This window comes from Halichoerus grypus, chromosome X (genome assembly GCF_964656455.1).
Source record: "Halichoerus grypus chromosome X, mHalGry1.hap1.1, whole genome shotgun sequence".
Classification (NCBI taxonomy): Eukaryota; Metazoa; Chordata; class Mammalia; order Carnivora; family Phocidae; genus Halichoerus; species Halichoerus grypus.
The window spans coordinates 38,819,641-38,839,298 of NC_135727.1; the positions used below are offsets into that span (position 1 = coordinate 38,819,641).

Consider the following 19,658-nt stretch of genomic DNA (forward strand, 5'->3'; position numbering starts at 1 on the left):
TCACCTTGGGATGGAGCCATAGACTGGAAATTTAAAGGACCAGTTAGTTACCTTCTAGGACAATTCCCCTAGGTTGTTCAAACCCAAGAAAATGAATGGGCTTTATCTCACATAAACTTGAAGTCCCTAAAATTGTTTCTCTCCTGTGACTTTCTTATGATGTGCATTATTGTCGGTGCTCCGTGAGCAAATGGCCACTTCTTTTTAAAAACCACATTTAAAATCCAGTTGCATTCCCAAGAGTTTTGCATCTTGGGAATAAGTCCTCCCATGGTCATGCCGTTCCAATTCTAGGATGGAAATCTGAAGAGAATATAGGGAATATGGGTCTGGCTGTATTGAGTCTCAGCATCACTATTTTTTTATTAGATGGGTTATTTATGAGGCAATGAAATCAGAGAAACAAGGTGTATCACTACAACTTGGTAAGGCGAATTTTGCCTGTAATTTTTTTTCTCTGATTTTCTGGTCTTGTGCCTTAATGTCCATTTGGGGGAGTAGGTCCATTTTTGCAAATGTATTTGGAGCTTTCCTTGCTATGAAGGAACCTTTGCTTTCTGAAATAGGAATGATCTTAATGTTTTACGTACAGTGGGTTTCGTCCAATTCAAATACTGACTAGGTTAAAAATTTTAAGAGCAGCTTTAATTCTTTTAGGACATAAAATCCAATCAACATCTCAGGTTATGAATTCAGATTTTTGTCTATTTCCCTTAAAGTAAGATTTTTTCAACAATGAATAGATAATGAGTAGTGGTAAGATATTTCAGAGTTATTGTCAGTTATTTCGTGTTCTAACTTTTGAAGTCATGACTGGTCATAGGCCAAGTTAAGAAAATAAAGTTTCCTTCCTGTTTCTCCTAACCTCCCTTTCCCTCTCACTTAGTGGTGTTGCCTTTGGTAGGCACTTCCTACCCGCTCTCTTGTATTAAAACCTTAAGAGAGAGAGAGAGGTGCCTGGGTGGCTCAGTCAGTTAAGCGTCTGCCTCCAGCTCAGGTCATGACCCCAGGGTCCTGGGATCAAGCCCCATGCAGGGCTCCCTGCTCAGTGGGGAGCCTGCTTCTCCCTCCTCCCCCACCACACTCGTGCTCTCTTTCTCTCTCTCTCTCTCTCGCTCTCTCTTCGTCTAAAATAAAGAAATAAAATCTTTAAAAAAAAGGAGAGAGAGAAACAAACCAAAAGAGACTCTTAACGATAGAGAACAAACAGGGTTGATAGAGGGAAGTGGGTGGGGGATGGGCTAGTTGGGTGATGGGTATTAAAGAGGGCACTTGTTGTGATGAGCACTGGGTGTTGTATGTAAGTGATGAATCACAAAATTCTCCTGAAACCAATACTGCACTGTATGTTACTAACAAAAATTGAGAGACGATGGATTCTGAAAAACAAACTGAAGGTTCTAGAGGGGAGGGGGGTAGGAGGTTGGGTTAGCCTGGTGATGGGTATTAAAGAGGGCACATTCTGCATGGAGCACTGGGTGTTGTACGCAAACAATGAATCATGGAACACTACTTCAAATACTAATGATGTAATGTATGGTGATTAACATAATAATAAAAAATTTAAATAAAATTTTAAAATAAATAAAAAATAAAACCTCTTTAGAAAAAAATCTGAAATGCATGGATATCATCATATTGGTAATTTACTTATAACACCTTCAAATGTTACCCTTCTTGCGGGTACTTTAGTCTTAACAGAGCTCTATGAAGCCCATTTCTAAGTGTGAAATTTTTTGGTCATTGGGAAAGTTTGGCATAGTTGGTGGTTGGTGATTATCATTGAGCCTTCCTTGGTACTTCTGAAATTACAGTGACTCATGATCCTCACATCAATGTGAATAAATATAAACTAATATTCTCCCATAAAGTGACATAACATTTGATCCACAGAAACATATTAGTATAGGAGTTTTAAGAATGAATACAAGTACATTCTGTGTTAGAACAGTAACTAATTTCATTTAATGACTTCCAGGTGGTTATACAATTCATGACAAGCCAAACCCCAGAGGCGAAATTGTAATTGGTGGACAGAATATCTCCATGGGGTATTTTAAAAATGAAGAGAAAACGGCAGAGGATTATTCTGTGGATGAAAATGGCCAAAGGTGGTTTTGCACTGGTGACATTGGAGAATTTCATCCTGATGGATGTTTACAGATTATAGGTCAGTGTATTCTCTTTTTGGGAGAAAACAAAGCTTGCTCAAAGAGGTATTTTTTTGGTCAACTACACATGGTACTGTATGGCCATCTACTGTAACATACCCTACCTAGAGTATCATAGGACACCACAGGATAGAATCCCTCACCATTGACCTCCCCACTCAGGAAGCAGTGTGGACACCTTACTTTCCCTAGTGGCTATTTCTATAGCTCCAGCTATCCTCGAACCGTAGAAAATTATAAATCCTCAACAGCAATGCATTCTTCTGCGAATGTCAGTTGGTTTGACACTGCCCTCAGTGAGCCTCCTGCAAGAGACTTTTAGCTCCAAGAGAGCCCTTATGCTATTCACTTGAGGCAGGCAGAACCTAAAATGAAAATTTGCCTAACTAGTTGGGAAGGACCAGTCTGTAGGGTCCTAGTCAGGTTCTTTTCAAGCCGTAAAATTTCCTCAGTCATATCTCTTGTGGTCCATTAAATCTGTCCCTGCATATAGTTAGAGATTTCCTGGGAAAAGTGGTTCTTCATCTAGAAGTTAGCTCTGCTGGGGAAAGCCCCAGTGAGCATGGCTCAATCTAGAACCAACCCCCTCCCTCCTCTGCCTTTTTTTCTTGATCCTTATTTGCACTGGAATCAAAGGTGGTTTCTGTGGGCATGTAGAGTGGGTTCCCAGGCTAGAGGCAGGCAAGCCGGCATGCGTACGAATGTTGTAAGGCAACCGGTGATTACTCAAGCCAGGCCGTCCAGTGCCAGGAGCACTGTCATTTTAACAAGATGAAGTCAAATATGGAAAATGGGGAATTCACATTTATTAACCACGTTCCCTATGCCAGACGTTGTGCTACATGCTTGTATCAGTATCTCTGATAAAACTGAGGGTTGGAGAGGTCAGCCGACATGCCCAGGCTCACGTGGCTTGTAATGGGCAGAGCTGCCATTCAAATCGAATGCTCTGAGATCCTGTTCCTTCTATTCACTTTATTATGGTGGTTAAGATTATAATAAGATACCGAAGCATTCTGTATGGGGTCTAGCATTTTAGCCAGTACCTCTTCAGCATGGTGTCTTCTTTTTTTTTTTTTTTTTTTAAAGATTTTATTTATTTATTTGAGACAGAATGAGAGAGAGAGAGAGAGCACATGAGAGGGGGGAGGGTCCGAGGGAGAAGCAGGCTCCCTGCCGAGCAGGGAGCCTGATGCGGGACTCGATCCAGGGACTCCAGGATCATGACCTGAGCCGAAGGCAGTCGCTTAACCAACTGAGCCACCCAGGCGCCCCATGGTGTCTTCTTTTTAACTGACGTGTATGGGCAAGCATTATATATAAGAAGATTTTCAAAGAAGTCTCTTGGTCAATCAAGATGAAGGCAGTGAGAGTGAAAGAAAATCAGAATTGTGCATACCCTAAGAAAGTGGACTGTGGGTGACTTAACATTCCTCATTCTTCATCTTACAGATCGTAAGAAAGATCTGGTGAAATTACAAGCAGGAGAATATGTATCTCTGGGGAAAGTAGAAGCAGCACTCAAGAACTGTCCACTTATAGACAACATCTGTGCGTTTGCCAAAAGGTAATTTTAAAAGTTGCATTTGTGCTTCCTTGTACTTACAGTAAAAGGACAACTGGAAATCATTTTGATCATCTATAATCATAAGGGAAACACCAACATTTCATCAGCACTGGGGAGTGTTACACGTTTCTGAAAGTTAACCAGCTTGAAGATCATTCGAGATGATTGAGACATTTTAAGTAATTCTTCGACACCTACTACGCCTTGCTTAATACTTAGCTGTGCCACAAAACTTACTTCATTTAACATCCTTAACCACTAAGTTGTTAATTTTCCTAAGAAGTTCACACAGCTAGTACAAGTTTTCTAAATCAAAAACCTTAGAGATTGGACCATTTCCTTTATGTGTTAATAGGGTTTATTTTTAGGGGCTTTATCACACCCTTTAAAAATGTAATTATAAAAAAAAACCCCACAGAACATAAAAGTTACCATCTTAACCATTTCTAAGTGTATAGTTGACTAGTGTTATGTATATTCACATCATTGTGCAGTCAGTCTCCGGAACTTTTTCTCTTGCAAAATCGAAACTCTCTAGCTATTAAACAACTCCCCATTTTCCCTGGCCCCAGTCCCTGGCCCCCACCATTCTCCTTCCTGCTTCTGTGAATTTGACTAGTCTAGATACCTCATATAAGTAGAATCATACAGTATTTGTCTTTTTGTGACTGGCTTCCTTCACTCAGCATAATGTCCTCAGGGTTCATCTATATTGTAGCAGGTGTCAGAATTTCCCTTCCTTTTTCAGGCGGAGTAATGTTCCACTGGATGGGGGCATCTGGGTGGCTCAGTCGGTTACGAGTCTGCCTTTGGCTCAGGTCATGATCTCAGGGTCCTGGGATTGAGCCCCATGTTGGGCTCCCTGCTCAGGAGGGAGTCTGCTTCTCCCTCTTCCTCTGCCCCTCCCTCGGCTCATGGTCTCGGTCTCTCTCTCTCTCTCTCTCTCTCTCTCTCCCCCTTTCATCTTTCTCAAATGAATAAAGTCTTTAAAAAAATGTTCCATTGGGTATATAGACCATATTTTGTGTATCTATTCATCCATCAATGGACAACTTTGGTGGCTTCTACGTCTTGACTACTGTGAATACTACTGCTATGAACATGGTTATACAAATATCTCTTCAAGATCCTACTCTCAGTTCTTTTGGATATATATCCAGACGTGGGATTGCCAGGTCTTATGGTAGTTCTATATTTATATTTTGAGGAACTGCCGTACTGTTTACCAGGGCAGCAACACCACCATTTTTACATTCCTACCAACGCTGCACAAGCGTTCACATTTCTCCACATCCTCACCAACATTTGTTTCTATTTTTTTGATAGGAGTCATCATAATGGGTATGAAGGGATATCTCCCCACTAATGATTAGTGATATGGAGCATTTTTTCATATGCTTGTTGGCTATTTGTGTATGACTGCTAGAGAAATGTCAAGTCCTTTGCTCATTAAAAATTTGTTCTCTCCTCTTTTCAGTTTTACAATATAGTGTTATCCACTGTAGTCACCATGTTTTACATTAGACCCTCAAACCCTATTTATCTTCTAGCTGAAAGTTTGTACCCTTTTACCAACCTGTTCCTGTTTCCCCCAGCCCCTGGCAACCACTTTTCTATTCTGTTTCTATGAGTTTGACTTTTCTTTTTTTTTTAAGATTCCACATGTAAGTGATACCATGCAGTATTTGTCTTCCTCTGTCTGGTTTATTTCACTTAGTATAATGCCCTCAGGGTTCATCCATGTTGTCACAAATGGCAGAAGTTTCTTTCTCATAGCTGAATGATATTTCCATACCACGTGTTCTTTATTCATCCATTGATGAGCACAGGTTGTTTCTTTATCTTGGCTTTTGTGACTAATGCTGCAATGAACATGGGAAGGCAGATATCCCTTTAATATCTTTTCATATCCTTTGGATTTATATTTCTTTGTCCAAGCAATTGAATTGCTAGATCATACAGTAATTCTGTTTTTAATTTTTTGAGGAACAGCCACACTGTTTTCTATAGCAGCTGCACCAATTTACATTCCTGCCAACAGTGTGCCATGTTCCTTCTCTCCACATCCTCGCCAGCACTTGTCATCTCTTGTCTGTTTGATGATAGCCATTCTAACAGGTGTGAGATGATATCTTATTGTGGTTTTGATTTGCATTTATTTCTCTGATGATGAGTGATGTTGAGCACCTTTTCATGTGCCTGCTGGCCATTTGTATGTCTTCTTTGGAAAAATGTTTTTTCTCTTTCTCTGCCCATTTTTTAATTGGATTTTTTGTCTCTTGAGTTGTAGGACTTCTTTATGAGTTTTTAATATTAATCCCTTACCAGATAAATGATTTTCAAATATTTTCTCCTATTCTGTAGGTTGCCTTTCCTTTTTTTTTTTCTAAGATTGATTGATTTATTTGGGAGGGGGGAGGGAAAGAGAGAATCTCAAGCAGACTCCCCACTGAGCATGGAACCCAATGTGGGGCTCGATGTGGGGCTCGATCCCGTGACCCTGAGATCATGACCTGAGCCAAAATCAGGAGTCAGATGCTCAACTGACTGAGCCACCCAGTCACCCCTGTAGGTTGCCTTTTCATTTTGTTAATGGTTTCCTTTGTTGTGCAGAGCTTTTTAGTTTGGTATAGTGCCACTTATTTATTTTTGCTTTCGTTGCCTTTGTTTTTGGTACAAAATCCAACAATACACATTTTCAAGACTGATGTCAAGGAGCTTACCCCATACTCTTTTAGGAGTTTTACAAGTTTTAGGTCTTTGGCCATTTTTTAATTGGGTTTTATTTTTTGCTATTGAGTTATAGGAGTTCTTTATATATTCTGGATATTAACTTCTTATCAGATATCTAACCAATATTTTCTACAGCTCCATAGATTGACTTTTCACACTGTTGACTATGTCCTTTGGTATGCTGAAATTTTAAATTTTTGTTGTACTCCCATTTATCAGTTTTTTCTTTTGTTGCCTCTGCTTTTGGTGTCATATCTGAGAAAGCATTGTCAAATCCAGTGTCATGAATCCTTTCCCCTGTATTTTCTTGTAGACATATTTTACCTCTTACATGTTTAGGTCCTTGATCTATTTTGAGTTACTTTTTGTGTGTAGTATGGGCTAAGGGTCCAACTTCATTCCTTTGCAAATGGATATCCAATTCTCTGAACACCCATTTGTTGAAGAGACTGTCCTTTCCCCATTGAGGGATGATGGCACCCTTATTGAAGATCAATTGACCATATGTGCAGGGGTTTATTTCTGGGCTTTCTGTTCTAATCCATTGGTTAAATGTCTGTCTTTATGCCAGTACTATGGGTTTTATTACTTCTTTTTATAAAAGATTTTATTTATTTGACAGAGAGAGAGTATAAGCAGGGGGAGCGGCAGGGAGAGGGAGAAGCAGGCTCTTGCTGAGCAGAGAGCCCAACGTGGGGCTCAGATCCTAGGACCCTGGGATCATGACCTGAGCTGAAGGCAGATGCTTAACTGCTTAACTGACCTAGGAGCCCTGGGTTTTATTACGTCTTAATGAAACTGTAACACTTAAGAGAAATATGTATTTGGAATTATGTGTACTGTTCCAGTCAATAACTTACAATTGTTCTCAATGTTTTAATTTCCATTTTGTGTTATTTTCTAATTTTCTAGTGATCAGTCCTATGTGATTAGTTTTGTGGTTCCTAATCAGAAAAGGTTGACACTTTTGGCACAACAGAAAGGAGTGGAAGGATCTTGGGTTGATATCTGCAATAACCCTGCCATGGAAGCTGAAATACTGAAAGAAATTAGAGAAGCTGCCAATGCCAGTAAGTAAGAAATTACTTGTCTGTTGAAGTCCCTAGAAGTCATTTAATGATGTCTTGTGCATTAGGCTCTTTGAGATGTCTATCTAATTATTTTGTTTTCATAATAAAATACAGGGTTTTTAAAACCTACATCTTGAAAAAAATTATATATATATATATATAAGTTATGCATGTTATATATACACATTATATATTTTAATATATACATACGTATTTGTATGTTGGAAAGATCCTTAAATGTCATATAGTAGAATAACTTACCTAGTTCTTTATTGCATGTTACAACATCCCAGCTAACTGGTCAGCCTCTGTTTGGAATGGTCCATCTTTGTTCTGATAGTTCATGATGAGGTGCCCTGGTGTGCATCTCTTATCGTTTTTCATTGCATATAGTAACTTGGTGTGGGCCCTTTCAATCTATAGATCTCTGCCCTTTACTTATGGGAAATATCCATTTATCTTTTTTTGTTTGCTTGCTCGCTCTTTTTATAGTTTTTCTCCCCCAAGTTCTGTGTTTGTGTCTTTATCTGGGACGACTTTTATATGGCTGTTGGACCTCCTGCTTTCATCCTCTAGTTTTAGTATCTTTTTTTTCCCTTCTGTTTTCTATCTCATCCTTTTTGTTTTACATTCTGGTGGGGTCCCTCCACTTTATCATCTCTCTGTCTATTGAATTTCCAACTTCCAATATCAGAATTTTAATTTTCAAGAGCTCTTTCCTCTTTTCTCCATGCTCTTTTAATAACATCCTGTTGCTCTTTCATGAATGCACTCAGTGTGTTGTCACTTACTCCCCGAGGATGTTCAAGGGATTCCTTTTCTGACGTATTCTTCTCGTGTTATTGTTCATTTCCTCCAAGTTCCCCTTCCTGCTTGCTTTGGTCATATCCTCTCCTGTACCTGTGGATCCCTGTCTGTCCATTCATATTTGAGAACGAGGCACTAAAATACTGTTTGGAAAGCTTACTGGGCTTCACTGACTGGTTATTCAAAGTTAGTATCTTAAATCAACCCATTTCTGCGAAAAAGACTTCTTGAGTCTCTTGCCTGGAGGATAGTAGCCTGACTGCCTATTCGGGGACCCAAAAAGAGGAAATTGGAAAGGGGTTGGGGGTGGGGTGGGTGGCTCTTACCCTCACAGCATCCTTTTGTTTTCAGCTCTACTCCCTCCTTCTGTCGTATCTAGTGTCCTTGGAGTCCAGAGTCTCTCTAGTTCAGCCTTTCCAAAAAGCAAACCTGTTGCGGGCCTGCTTGGGGAAGGCAAGATGAGGGAGAAGAACTGTCCTCTGAAAACAGACTGAGGGCCAGCACTCTTTTTTCAGTGTATCCCTCATCTCTGTCTTCAGAGGCATTGGCTCAGGAGGTCCATTTGTCTCTCACTGGTGTCCTCTGTTGGCAGTTAGCTTTTATGTCTTTATTTTTTAAATTATTTTTTTATTTTTATATTTTTTTGGCAGTTAGCTTTTAGCTCCCTCAACTCTCCATCAGTTACCACTAGTCTGTTTGCTTTGGGTCTTCCAAAATTTTGTTGAACTCTCACCCAGTGTCCTCTTTCTCTCATTTCAGCTGTTTCCTTGTGGTTTTTAATTTTAAAAATTATTTAAAACTGTTTAAATTATTTTCCAAGGGAACAGAGAGAAACTGTGAACTCTTCCTGTTTAATAGGAAGCTATTTACCCAGTTTTAACCTTGTTGCTTCCCCTCCTAAAAAATGAAAGTATCATTTTCCTGATCAGGTTATGTATATTTATTGTAAAATATTAGTGCAGAAAATGATAAAGGAGGAAGTAAAAAAAATTGCTTTCTCGTAGTTATCTTTGGGTGGTGATGTTCCATTGTTTCTGGTATACATACCTAACCTGTCAGCGTCTCGGTGACATGTATCTAAATCAGTAGATACAGAATTGCATTGTCATTTTTAATCAGTAAATAGTATTCTAGTATATGAGTATCCACTTAAGTCTTTGTTGGACTTTTAAGGTGAGTTCCTCTCCCCCACACACACACTGTAAACAAATATAACACATATCATGTATACTCAGTTATTTACTTAATTATTTTTTTAGTATGAATCCCTGGAAATTGAATTTCCGAGTCAAAGAAAATGTATATTTTAAAGGCTTTTTTCCGCTCTGTTGCCATATAACTTCCTTGTCCCCCAGAAAAACTGTAGACTAGTTTATGCTTTTATCAGAGATATACAAGCACCCCTGTTTCCCTAACTAGGCTACTATAATTTATTCTTTTAAATTAACTATTTAGGTTCCACTTATTAGTTTGTAATATTAGCTACCAGGTTGAAGTTACAAAACTATTTTTCCCCAAGAAGAACGTTCTTTTTTTAAGATTTTAGTTATTTATTTGAGAGAAAGAGAGAGAGAGGAAGAGAGAGAGAGAGCATGCACAAGCAGGGGGAGGGGCAGAGGGAGAAGGAGAAGCAGATTCCCTGCTGAGCAGGGAGCCTGATGCCGGGCTCCATACCAGGAACCTGAGATCATGACCTGAGCTGAAGGCAGATGCTTAACCAACCGAGCCACCCAGGTGCCCCCAAGAAGAACATTCTTAGAGTTAACTCTGGACACTATAAAGTTTTAAATAACAGATGGCCTATTAACATAATCAGATTCAAAATTAAGTTACTTTGTTACCATAAAAATAGGGGCTTAATGTTTTTTTCTTTAAGATGGCTTTGTCAGTTATAGTATTATTGATATACCATACTTTCTATATTACTGTCATCGGGCTACCAGAATTTTCTTTGATACAGATCCTAATTTTTTAATGTAGTATTTCAAAAAGTATTTTAGCTAATAGGCTGTTATTCTTCATCACTCTCTGAATGTACTAATGGGGAAAATGCAACTTAAATAATTTGTCATCGTACATTTCACTATGTAAAAGCAATAATGTGGAAAGTCAACCTAGATCACAATCAGGTGAAAAATGGAATAAAATTCTAGGACCTGCTGGGTCCTCATAACTTTCTGAGACTGAGGCATGAAATCAAACAATTAATGATTTCGATAATATACAATAATCATGAGCTTCAGTGTATAAATCCTAGTTTTCCTGTGCCACAAAATATTTATCTGGCCAAACTTTTGCTTCTAATGACAATTTCAGAGACTGAATGCAAAAAGTATAAAATAGTCTTGATTGTGTTCAGCTAAATCTTCCTGAAATCATGCATCTTTTATAGATGGCCTCTTCATATTTTAAACAGAAGTGTGAGGTACGTAACCAGACCCAACTTTGGGTGCTATCACACAACAAAGTCAATCCCTGAGACCTGGAGTATGCAACAAAGAGAGGGTTTATTTTGGAGGCAGCCAAACAAGGAGACAGGAGGGCAAGCCTCAAATCCACCTCCCCAAAGGGGGAAGAGGATGGGGTTTTTTCTTTGTTTTTTGTTTTCTCAAATAATCATAGTGGTTAGGAATACATACATATTGAGGAAAAGGGCGGGGAAATTTATGACTCTTAATGAGGACAGATGGAGCTTGCACATTGAGCAAATCCCATTTCACTTGGGGGTAGAGACTTAACATTAAAATGAGACTAATTTGGCTCCTGCCTTCAGGAGGTCATCTTAGGACAAGGTGAAGGGCTAGGAGCCAGCTCCGTGAACCAGTATAAACTGGATGGGGTCTTGGGCTCCTTATCTCAGGGAAGGAGTGTAGAGCCTTGCTTGTTCATAGGCTGGAACCATACCTGTGACCTTCAGTTTATGCCTCTGCAGAGGGGGCTTAGTGGATTCCTTAGTGGGGTCTGGAAAGAAACAGTAGCTGATTCAGGAGAAATAGGTCTCTGAAAAACAAGCTTGAAATTTCCTGTTAGTTTCAACCTCATTGACCTTATGGGCATGGTTTCACTTTCCCTTGCTTTATAGTCATTCCTCGATCTTGAAGGAATTGGGACAGTGACCACTCTGGCTACTTCCTGCTGGAAAAGGGCACCCTGTCTGGATTTGAGGAATGAAGCAAATTCATATTTTGTTAGAAAATTCCCTGCTACTTGGCTTAATGGGCATTTGGCATGACCAAAATATTAGCTCCTTTTTTGATTGTTTCAGAACAGTATTGGAAAGCCTATTTGATTATTACATATCTAAATAATGTAGAGATAACCCAAATCTTAGTAGTCCCTGTAACATTGACCTCATACCTTCAGGGATCCAGGAAGTGTCCAATAAACCAGTCAATTTGTCCACACACCTCTGGGGAAATTCACTGCAGCCAAGTGGCATGCTCTCTGATTTTATCTAAATGAGTTTTACTTAGAAGGATTATATCAACACTGCAAGTTGGTTAGAAATGGCACCTATCCTAGCCTATTTTACAAGGATATTATAGTCCAGAGCAATGTGATGATCAAATGCTACTGTGGCTAATGAATCTATTTTCTTTTTGTTGGGCAACTTTGTTGGCGAACACCCGTAAGGTGATAGATTCTTCATCGTGTGTTCATGAGCCCCCATTCCCCACCAGGGTAAAAATGTGCTCCTCAACAAACATCAAATTCTATCCTCCTGCTAACCAGGCACGTTAACTCCCATCTGGTGTTGATTCCCTTTTTGTTTGATAAAAAGGTTTAAGGGGGTTAGTGCAATGACTGGATTCCTTGGGATTGTGACTAGAGAAAGGGGGACCAAATTTTTAAATCAGTAGATTTATCTTCCAACTGCCAAGACATGGCTCTCCCAGGGCTGGTTAGAAGTAGTGGGAAGATCTCTCTTTTGACCAAGATTTTTCTTAGAAAAACATCCCCCAGGTCAGCACTGTTCCCTTGTAGCTGGAGTTCAGCTGTTCTGTTCTGGACCTTAGGGAAGAAGTGTGCTGTGTGTCTCAGGCGCCAGTCTTAGTCTTGAGAGAAAGTCAGTTCAGTTAAACCGCTGTCCCGTTTCCGGAGGCGGTGGCGCAGGGGGCTGTCAGGCTTAGGCCTATATTGTGCAAGCAATCAAGGAATTAACGAGTGACATTTCTATGGAAACAAAAGAAAAACCTCCATTGGGGCAAATTATAAACCCAAAGTCTTGAGTGCTGCCAGTGAGATTCTAGATGTCAGGCGTGAAGCACCTCTAGCTGGAGGGAGGGCAGGTGGTGGTCCCCAGACAGATTTTCCTGGCTTGTGGTTCCGATCTCTCTGGGGATCTATCTGAGCGGCCCACACAGCAACAGGCAAGAAGAGTGTCTAAAGGTGAGCTGCTGTGGCAGTTTTGCTGAAGTTCACTTCAAGTAGCCTGGCGTCAGTTTGTAGGGCTTTAGGGAAAGGGCGGTTTTCATTTTAAATGATTTCAAGTCCAGGGACTGGGAGAAAGTTGGAAGCCTTGGTTCGAAGATTCATAGCCAGATACCCAGGGAGAGCAGGAGAATTCAGTGCCCAGCCGAGTTTTATAGGCAAACAACAAACACTCAAAAACAAACAAACAAACAAACCAGTTAATTAGAAGTAGCATCTAACATTCACAACGGTTTTTTTTATTTTTATTTTTTCAATTTTATTTTAATGCCAGTGTAGTTAACATACAGCGTTATGTTAGTTTCTAGGGTACAATATAGTGATTTCATAGTTCCAGAAGCCTCCCCATAACGGAGCTGTAATGTTTCAGCAGGTAGAAGTGGTTAATTTGAGCAAGTTTCATGTTCCTTTACTACTCGTTCAGGAGAGGACAAGGTTTTTTTGTTTTGTTTTTGTTTTTTTGTTTTGTTTTGTTTTTTACATTTATAGGGGTTGGGATTACATACATATTGATGAAAAGGGCAGGGAAACTTATGACTCTCTCTCTCTTTTTTTAAAATTATTTATTTGAGAGCAAGTGTGTGGGCGGGAGGGATAGAGGGAGAGGAGTCTTAAGCAGACTCCATGCTGAGCAGGGAGCCGGAGGTGGGGCTGGATCTCACAACCCTGAGATCATGACCTGAAAAGAAACCAAGAGCCCGAAGCTTAACGGACTATGCCACCCAGGCACTGGAAACTTAACGATTGTTAAATCGAACATACACTTTGAGCAAACATTTGTAACCTGCATCCTGTGTTGTTGGGGTAGAGACTTAACATTAAAATGAGACAAATTTGGCTCCTGCCTTCAGGAGGTCATCTTAGGACAAGGTGAGGGGCTGGGTGCAAGCTCCGTGAACCAGTATAAACTGGATGGGGTCTTGGGCTCATCTCAGGGAAGGAATGCAGAGCCTTGCTTGCTCATAGGCTGGAACCATACCCGTGACCTTCAGTTTATGCCTCTGCAGAGTTGGCTAGTGCATTCGTTAGTGGGGTCTGGAAAGAAATAGTAGCTGATTAGGGAGAAACATGTCTCTGAAAAACAAGCTTGAAATTTCCTGTTAGTTTCAACCTCATTAACCCTTATGGGCATGGTTTCAGGTATAGGTAGTGTCTATCATAAGAATACAAAGTAATAGGGGCGCCTGGGTAGCTCAGTCAGGTAAGCGTCGCACTCTTAATTTGGCTCAGGTCATGATCTCAGGGTCGTGGGATCCAGCCCCAGGTTGGGCTCTATGCTAGGCCTGGAGCCTGCTTGAGATTCTCTCTCTCCCTCTCCCTCCCTCTTTCAATCTCTCTCTCTGGCCCTCCCTTCCCCCTGCCCACTCGTTGCACGCTGTCTCTCTCTTTCTCTCTCAAACAATAATAAAGTCTCATTTAAAAGAGAAGAATACAAATTAGTAGTTTTGTGGTGATTTGGTAAGTACCAATGGCTTGAAATGTCGACATTTGCTGCCACCTGCAGGCTATATTTCATAATGTACGTAATTCCAATAAAATGCTGTGTGTGAAACACTGTTATTTCTCCCTCCCCCCCCCCCCGCCCCCACTCCTTCTCACTTGCTGGCAGTGTATGCTGTTTATAAGAAACTGGGCGATCGCCCATTGTTCTCTCAAGCTTCTGGTACTCGATAATATTTAGGAGTTCCCAAAATGAAATCTCTCATGTAGCCTTTTCCCCCCCTTTGAATAGGAATTTAGTTAATAAAAATGAAATATAGTGACTTTTATGAATAGGGCCTATGTAAATAAGGAAAGTAATATGAAATAAAAGGTTCTGGAGCCAAATCTATACTTGAGAATGTAAGTGTTTCCTTGAGAACCAAATGTGACCTTGGGGAGCAGATGGCCTTATTTCGGACCCCTCGGACCCCATAACTGAGCTGTGATGTGTCAACAGAGTAGACGTGGTGAATTTGAGCAAGTTTCATGTTTTTTTACTGCCTGGTCAGGGACTACTTTTAGGAATTTGATTCTACATAATTTGAGAGATTATTTTTCCACACTTAGCTTTCTATTTTTCTCTCATTTTAATGAGAAATTCAGTAATCGAAGCAAGCTTTCCTAAACCTCTAGACCAGTATTAGGTCAGAAACTTCCATGAATTTGAGGTTTTGGCGCCTGTCCCGGAAACCCAGTTGTTTGTAAAGTCACCTGGGCTGCTCAGCGGTAGATTGCACACACGCAGGTGCGTGCTCCTTCACCTCATTGCATGTAAAATAAAGCTCATCTGTAGACTGACATTGCTGTTAAGGGTCCTTCAGGATTTTAAGGATGAGCTTGTATTAATAGTAAGTAGCTTGAGGGAATATAATTGAATTTAAAATTACGGAGTGCTCTATTGATTGATTCCGTGGCCTTATTTTCTTACCTCTCTGCACATGCTGAGTTGTTAAACTCAGATGCAGTACGTACTGTCTCTGATCCTTATCCCGTTGAGGTGTGAAATTCACCATCCCCCTTTTGATTCTTCTTTGAGTGTCGAATAAAGCTCCTGAAGAATAGTTGTCTAGAGATGTAGTTTTCTGCGGAATGAATGAATATATATGTACACATTTATTGAGGGCTCTTGATGGCAGAGAACAAAAGACCCCTGCTTGCATGGAGGGATATGTGACCTGCTGGGTGGTGAGAAGCATTTTGAAGAAAGTGTGATGCCAGAGGATAGAGAGGCAAAGAGGACACAGGGACTCCTGTTCCGAAGGGTCTGGAAGGCCTTCTCCGAGGAGAGGCATTTGAGCAGACACCTGGATGGACTAAGGACATGAGCCATGAGGCTACCACAGGGAAGACCAGCCCAGACAGAAGAAACGACCAATAGGAGGACTCGAAAGAGGAGGGTGTCTGCACATACGGTAGGATAAAACAAAAACAAAAACAAAAACAAAAAACTGTGTGGGCTAAAGTTACATGCAGCTGAAACGATTTATGTACACTTCAAGAACGCTACAACGAAATTGAAATTGTAAGGTTCTGGTACCCTTAATTAACCAGCCCCTCCCCTCTCCCCTGTCCCTCCCTCTCTCCTCCCTGCCCCCCTTCTCATTTCAGTGAAATTGGAGCGATTTGAAATTCCAATCAAGGTTCGCCTAAGTCCAGAGCCATGGACGCCTGAAACCGGTTTGGTCACTGATGCTTTCAAACTGAAGAGGAAGGAGCTGAAGAACCATTACCTCAAAGACATTGAGCGAATGTACGGGGGCAAATAGGATGTAGGAGGTGGCCTGGGGGGTTTTCAGTTCTAGAGTTTTAAGCCTTGTTGAGCTGTTAGAATGTAAGGGGTCTATCATTCTAAAGACACGGTAATTAAAAAAAAACAAAAAACCAAAAGTGATTAAAATCGTCGTCATGTCTACTTTAACTTAGTTTTGCCTAGTTCTCGTGCCGCTGAAATTGAAAAGTTGTTTCCCTTTAGCTGTGTTATTCATTTTAGAGCAAAAATTCCATTTTTAAAAAGTAGCCTAGGATACGCTTGTTTTCTTAAAGGAAAATATTTAATGTGGAAGAAAATAAATTGGAGTTGGAGTAGAATGTAGTTTGCGACAGTTTGCATCTTCTAATGTCTATTGTCTTCCTAGTTCAGAAGAAGCTTAAAATATCAAGCATGACAAAAAAGATATGTATTAACACTACTCAAAGCAGAAGTTCTGCAGGGCTTTAAAATTCTCTTCCAACCATTTATCTGGAAGGCAAAATTCAATCGTAATGTAATAGAGCCAAATAGTAGTACCTTGGAAACCATTTTAGGATTCATAATTGTCGGCATAGGATAGACATAGAATCACTGTAATACTGTGAATAATTACAGTGCCCGAAGTCTGAATACAACAACATTAAACACACCAAAAATATATAGTAATATATTTTTAAAGGGAAATTGAACTGCAAGCACCGAAACTTGGAGGTCTTAAAATCAGTAACTAATTATTTGAATGATTAAGGGTAAAGTACATTTTAAAGACTGCCAAAAATTGTCTGTCTGTTCAAAAGAAAAGGCTGAGACCAAGAGTAAGACGATAGAAAGTGAATCCAATTTTAACAGGAAGCATTTTCTCTGTTCGAAAAGGTGACCGCATCCTAAGTGTTTAGAATTCTGACCCTTGCATAGCACCGAGCCTGGGAAAGGATTTCAATTCTGAATTTACCTTTGATAACAGGGATTGATTTTAAAATGTCCTCGTATTAAATTACACTTGGAACTGAAGGTCTGTTTGCTGTTGCTGATTTGATTCTTGATCTGTAGTTTATTTCGGAAAGCCTTTCATTTAGCTTTAATTTGAGCAAAGCGGGTTATGACTGACTTCCCCAATATCTTGTTTGAATCTCTGAGTGATGACCAAACTTGGATGAGTTTGGGGAATTGAAGGGGAAAGAACACACTGTTAACACTATTTTCCTAATTGTGGGAAGAGTTTAGAAACTGGAAATGCTCGATTTGGGCGAAGGGAAGACAGTAAGGGACTGATAATACTTGTGCAGTAATTTGGCATGTGGGCTTCTTTTTGAATCTTTCATTAAAATCTGGGATTCTATATCTGACAGGTTTTCACACTTGAACCATAGTTACTGTAAAAAGCAAAAATTCTTAATACTGTTATTCTTTGCACTTTTTTCTTAATCATTTTATATATATATATATATACACATATATATATGTTGCTTACATTGCTTTGTACAGATGTGGGCCACCACTGCAACAAAATACATTCTTTTTGCTCTAAGATATTTATAATGAAAATATTTAAATGTTATGTATATGGTGATGAAAAGGAAAAAAATAATCCGGTGTTGTTATAAGCAAGAATGAAGGTTTTTGTAAAGATTTCTGTTCAGTGTTCTGCAATGTCAAATTCGAGGCAGGTTCTCTCTGAAGTTATGTGTATGTGAGTATTCTCATTCTTCCCAACTTGCCTTTGAAGAGTGAAAAACCACTGTCATCAAGTAGACTACTATTCAGCTTCTACTGTTCTGGCCCACTTGATCCTTCAAGGACGATTTCCTTAGATTTCTTTCAATATGTGAATTGTTTTCCCATTTGGAATGGTGATTTTAAATATGTGAATGCATGCATACTCCAATGTTTGCATGCCCGCCCGTTCCCATCTCCTGAAAGCTAGAACACTGCCAACTAATCTGTTGTATAAGTCCTTTAGAAACATGGAATTAACAAAGTTGGGTGCTGCTAATTCTTTGCGAAAATCCAAATATTGTTAAGGGACCAGGGAGATGCCACTACCCCCTGATTTTTCATTGGAAAAAAAAAAAGTACATGGTTATGTAAACCGATCTTTCCATATTCATAGTGACTTTTTAAGTGTTTGAGCCTAAAGATTTTAATCCTACATTTTTATACCTGTTTAAATTGTTCACTGTTGTTATGACATGTCAGCCATCAAATGAAGTTGTACTTAAAAAATTTACTACAATTCTATACATTTCTAAGTCAAACACTTGTGACTTTTGCTTTACTGACATGAAAGTATCTTGCCTCCTTGATACTTGCATTGCTTCTTCTTTTTTTTTCCCCCAGAGCAGAGGTGTAATTGTATAGCTTTCCAGAACTGAGATACAGGGGAATGATTCAAAGAGTCAGAAGTTACGCAGCGTAATGTTTCTTTCGGGCATAAAGACTGATTAATAATGATCCTTGCCTATGTTTTCCTGATAGCACATGACAAATGTCTCTGAAGTGACAAGACAAGAACAGGTTAATGATTGTGTGGTATTTGGAACTCCAGAGGAATCTTTTAATTTTCAAATGTAGTTACAAATTAGAATGTATTCATATTTTGTACTATCTGTTAAAATGCATGATCGTGGGATTGTTACTTCAATTTTTGTGTTTATTCCTAATGAAAAGCTTGGTTTGTTCTTGTTTTTAAGTTTGCACTCGAATCTTAAGAAATAAATCCACCCATGTTATCAAGCTGAATTTTTGCCTAATTGATGCACCAACATAAAACCTGCAGGTTTGAAGACTACTAGCCAGACTTTATTTCTTTATTCATTTTAAAATAGGTGATTTTTAAAGTTTAGTTATTTAAGTAAGCGCTACACCCAACAAATGGGCTCAAACTCACAACCTCTGATCAAGAGTCGCACGCTCCTCCAATGGAGCCAGCCAGTCACCCCTACTTAGCCAGAATTTTATTTATTTATTTTTGAAGATTTTATTTGAGAGAGCGCGTGTGAGAGCACGAGCCAGGGGGAGCAGGAGAGGAAGAGGGAGAAGCAGACTCCCCGCTGAGCAGGGATGCTGGGCTCAATCCCAGGACCCTGAGCTCATGACCTGAGTCCAAAGGCAGATGTTTGACTGAGCCACCCAGGCGCCCCTTAGCCAGACTTTTAAACACATATTTTAAAAGTACTCATCTGTAGGTTTAATGGAATTGCACTAAGCAGTTAACCTGGCCTGTATACATCCCATCCATTAGTTTGGAGCATTTGAGCCCGAAGCTGTTACGTTGATAGAACTCCTTTGCGACACTGATACTGTGGAATAAAACACAGTCCTGTTGTGTGGATCATTAGGAGGTGCTACTAAATGGAAACTGTCACCTTTAGGCTACCGAAAATTTAGGGAGAAGTCCATTTATCTGAGTTCTATATGGGTGTATATTAAATAGTGTTAGAGCCCAGGAACCGGACTGCCTCAGTCTATTTCCTGGCTCTGCCCCTCACTCGCTGTATGACTGTGAGCAAGTTCATGAACACCCGTCCACTGCATTTTTCCATCTGAACGAATGGGGTTGATTGATCTTAGGATCGACCCCACCGGGTGGTCACGAGGATTAAAACGCATTAGTCCATGTAAAGTGTTTGGGTCAGGGTAAGCCTATG

At 39.8% G+C, this 19,658-nt stretch overlaps 1 protein-coding gene across 3 annotated transcripts in view; it reads left to right on the top strand.

The window, feature by feature from the left end:
• ACSL4 (acyl-CoA synthetase long chain family member 4) overlaps nt 1-18,750 on the top strand; it is an 80,931-nt gene extending 62,181 nt beyond the window's left edge. For all 3 annotated transcript variants that reach the window (XM_078063986.1, XM_078063987.1, XM_078063988.1), the window contains exons 13-16: nt 1,979-2,170; nt 3,624-3,738; nt 7,384-7,541; nt 15,870-18,750. In XM_078063986.1, the coding sequence (XP_077920112.1) occupies nt 1,979-2,170; nt 3,624-3,738; nt 7,384-7,541; nt 15,870-16,027 (623 nt within the window). In that variant the 3' untranslated portion in view covers nt 16,028-18,750. The remainder of the gene's footprint in view (nt 1-1,978; nt 2,171-3,623; nt 3,739-7,383; nt 7,542-15,869) is intronic.
• Nucleotides 18,751-19,658: the final 908 nt, after the last annotated feature.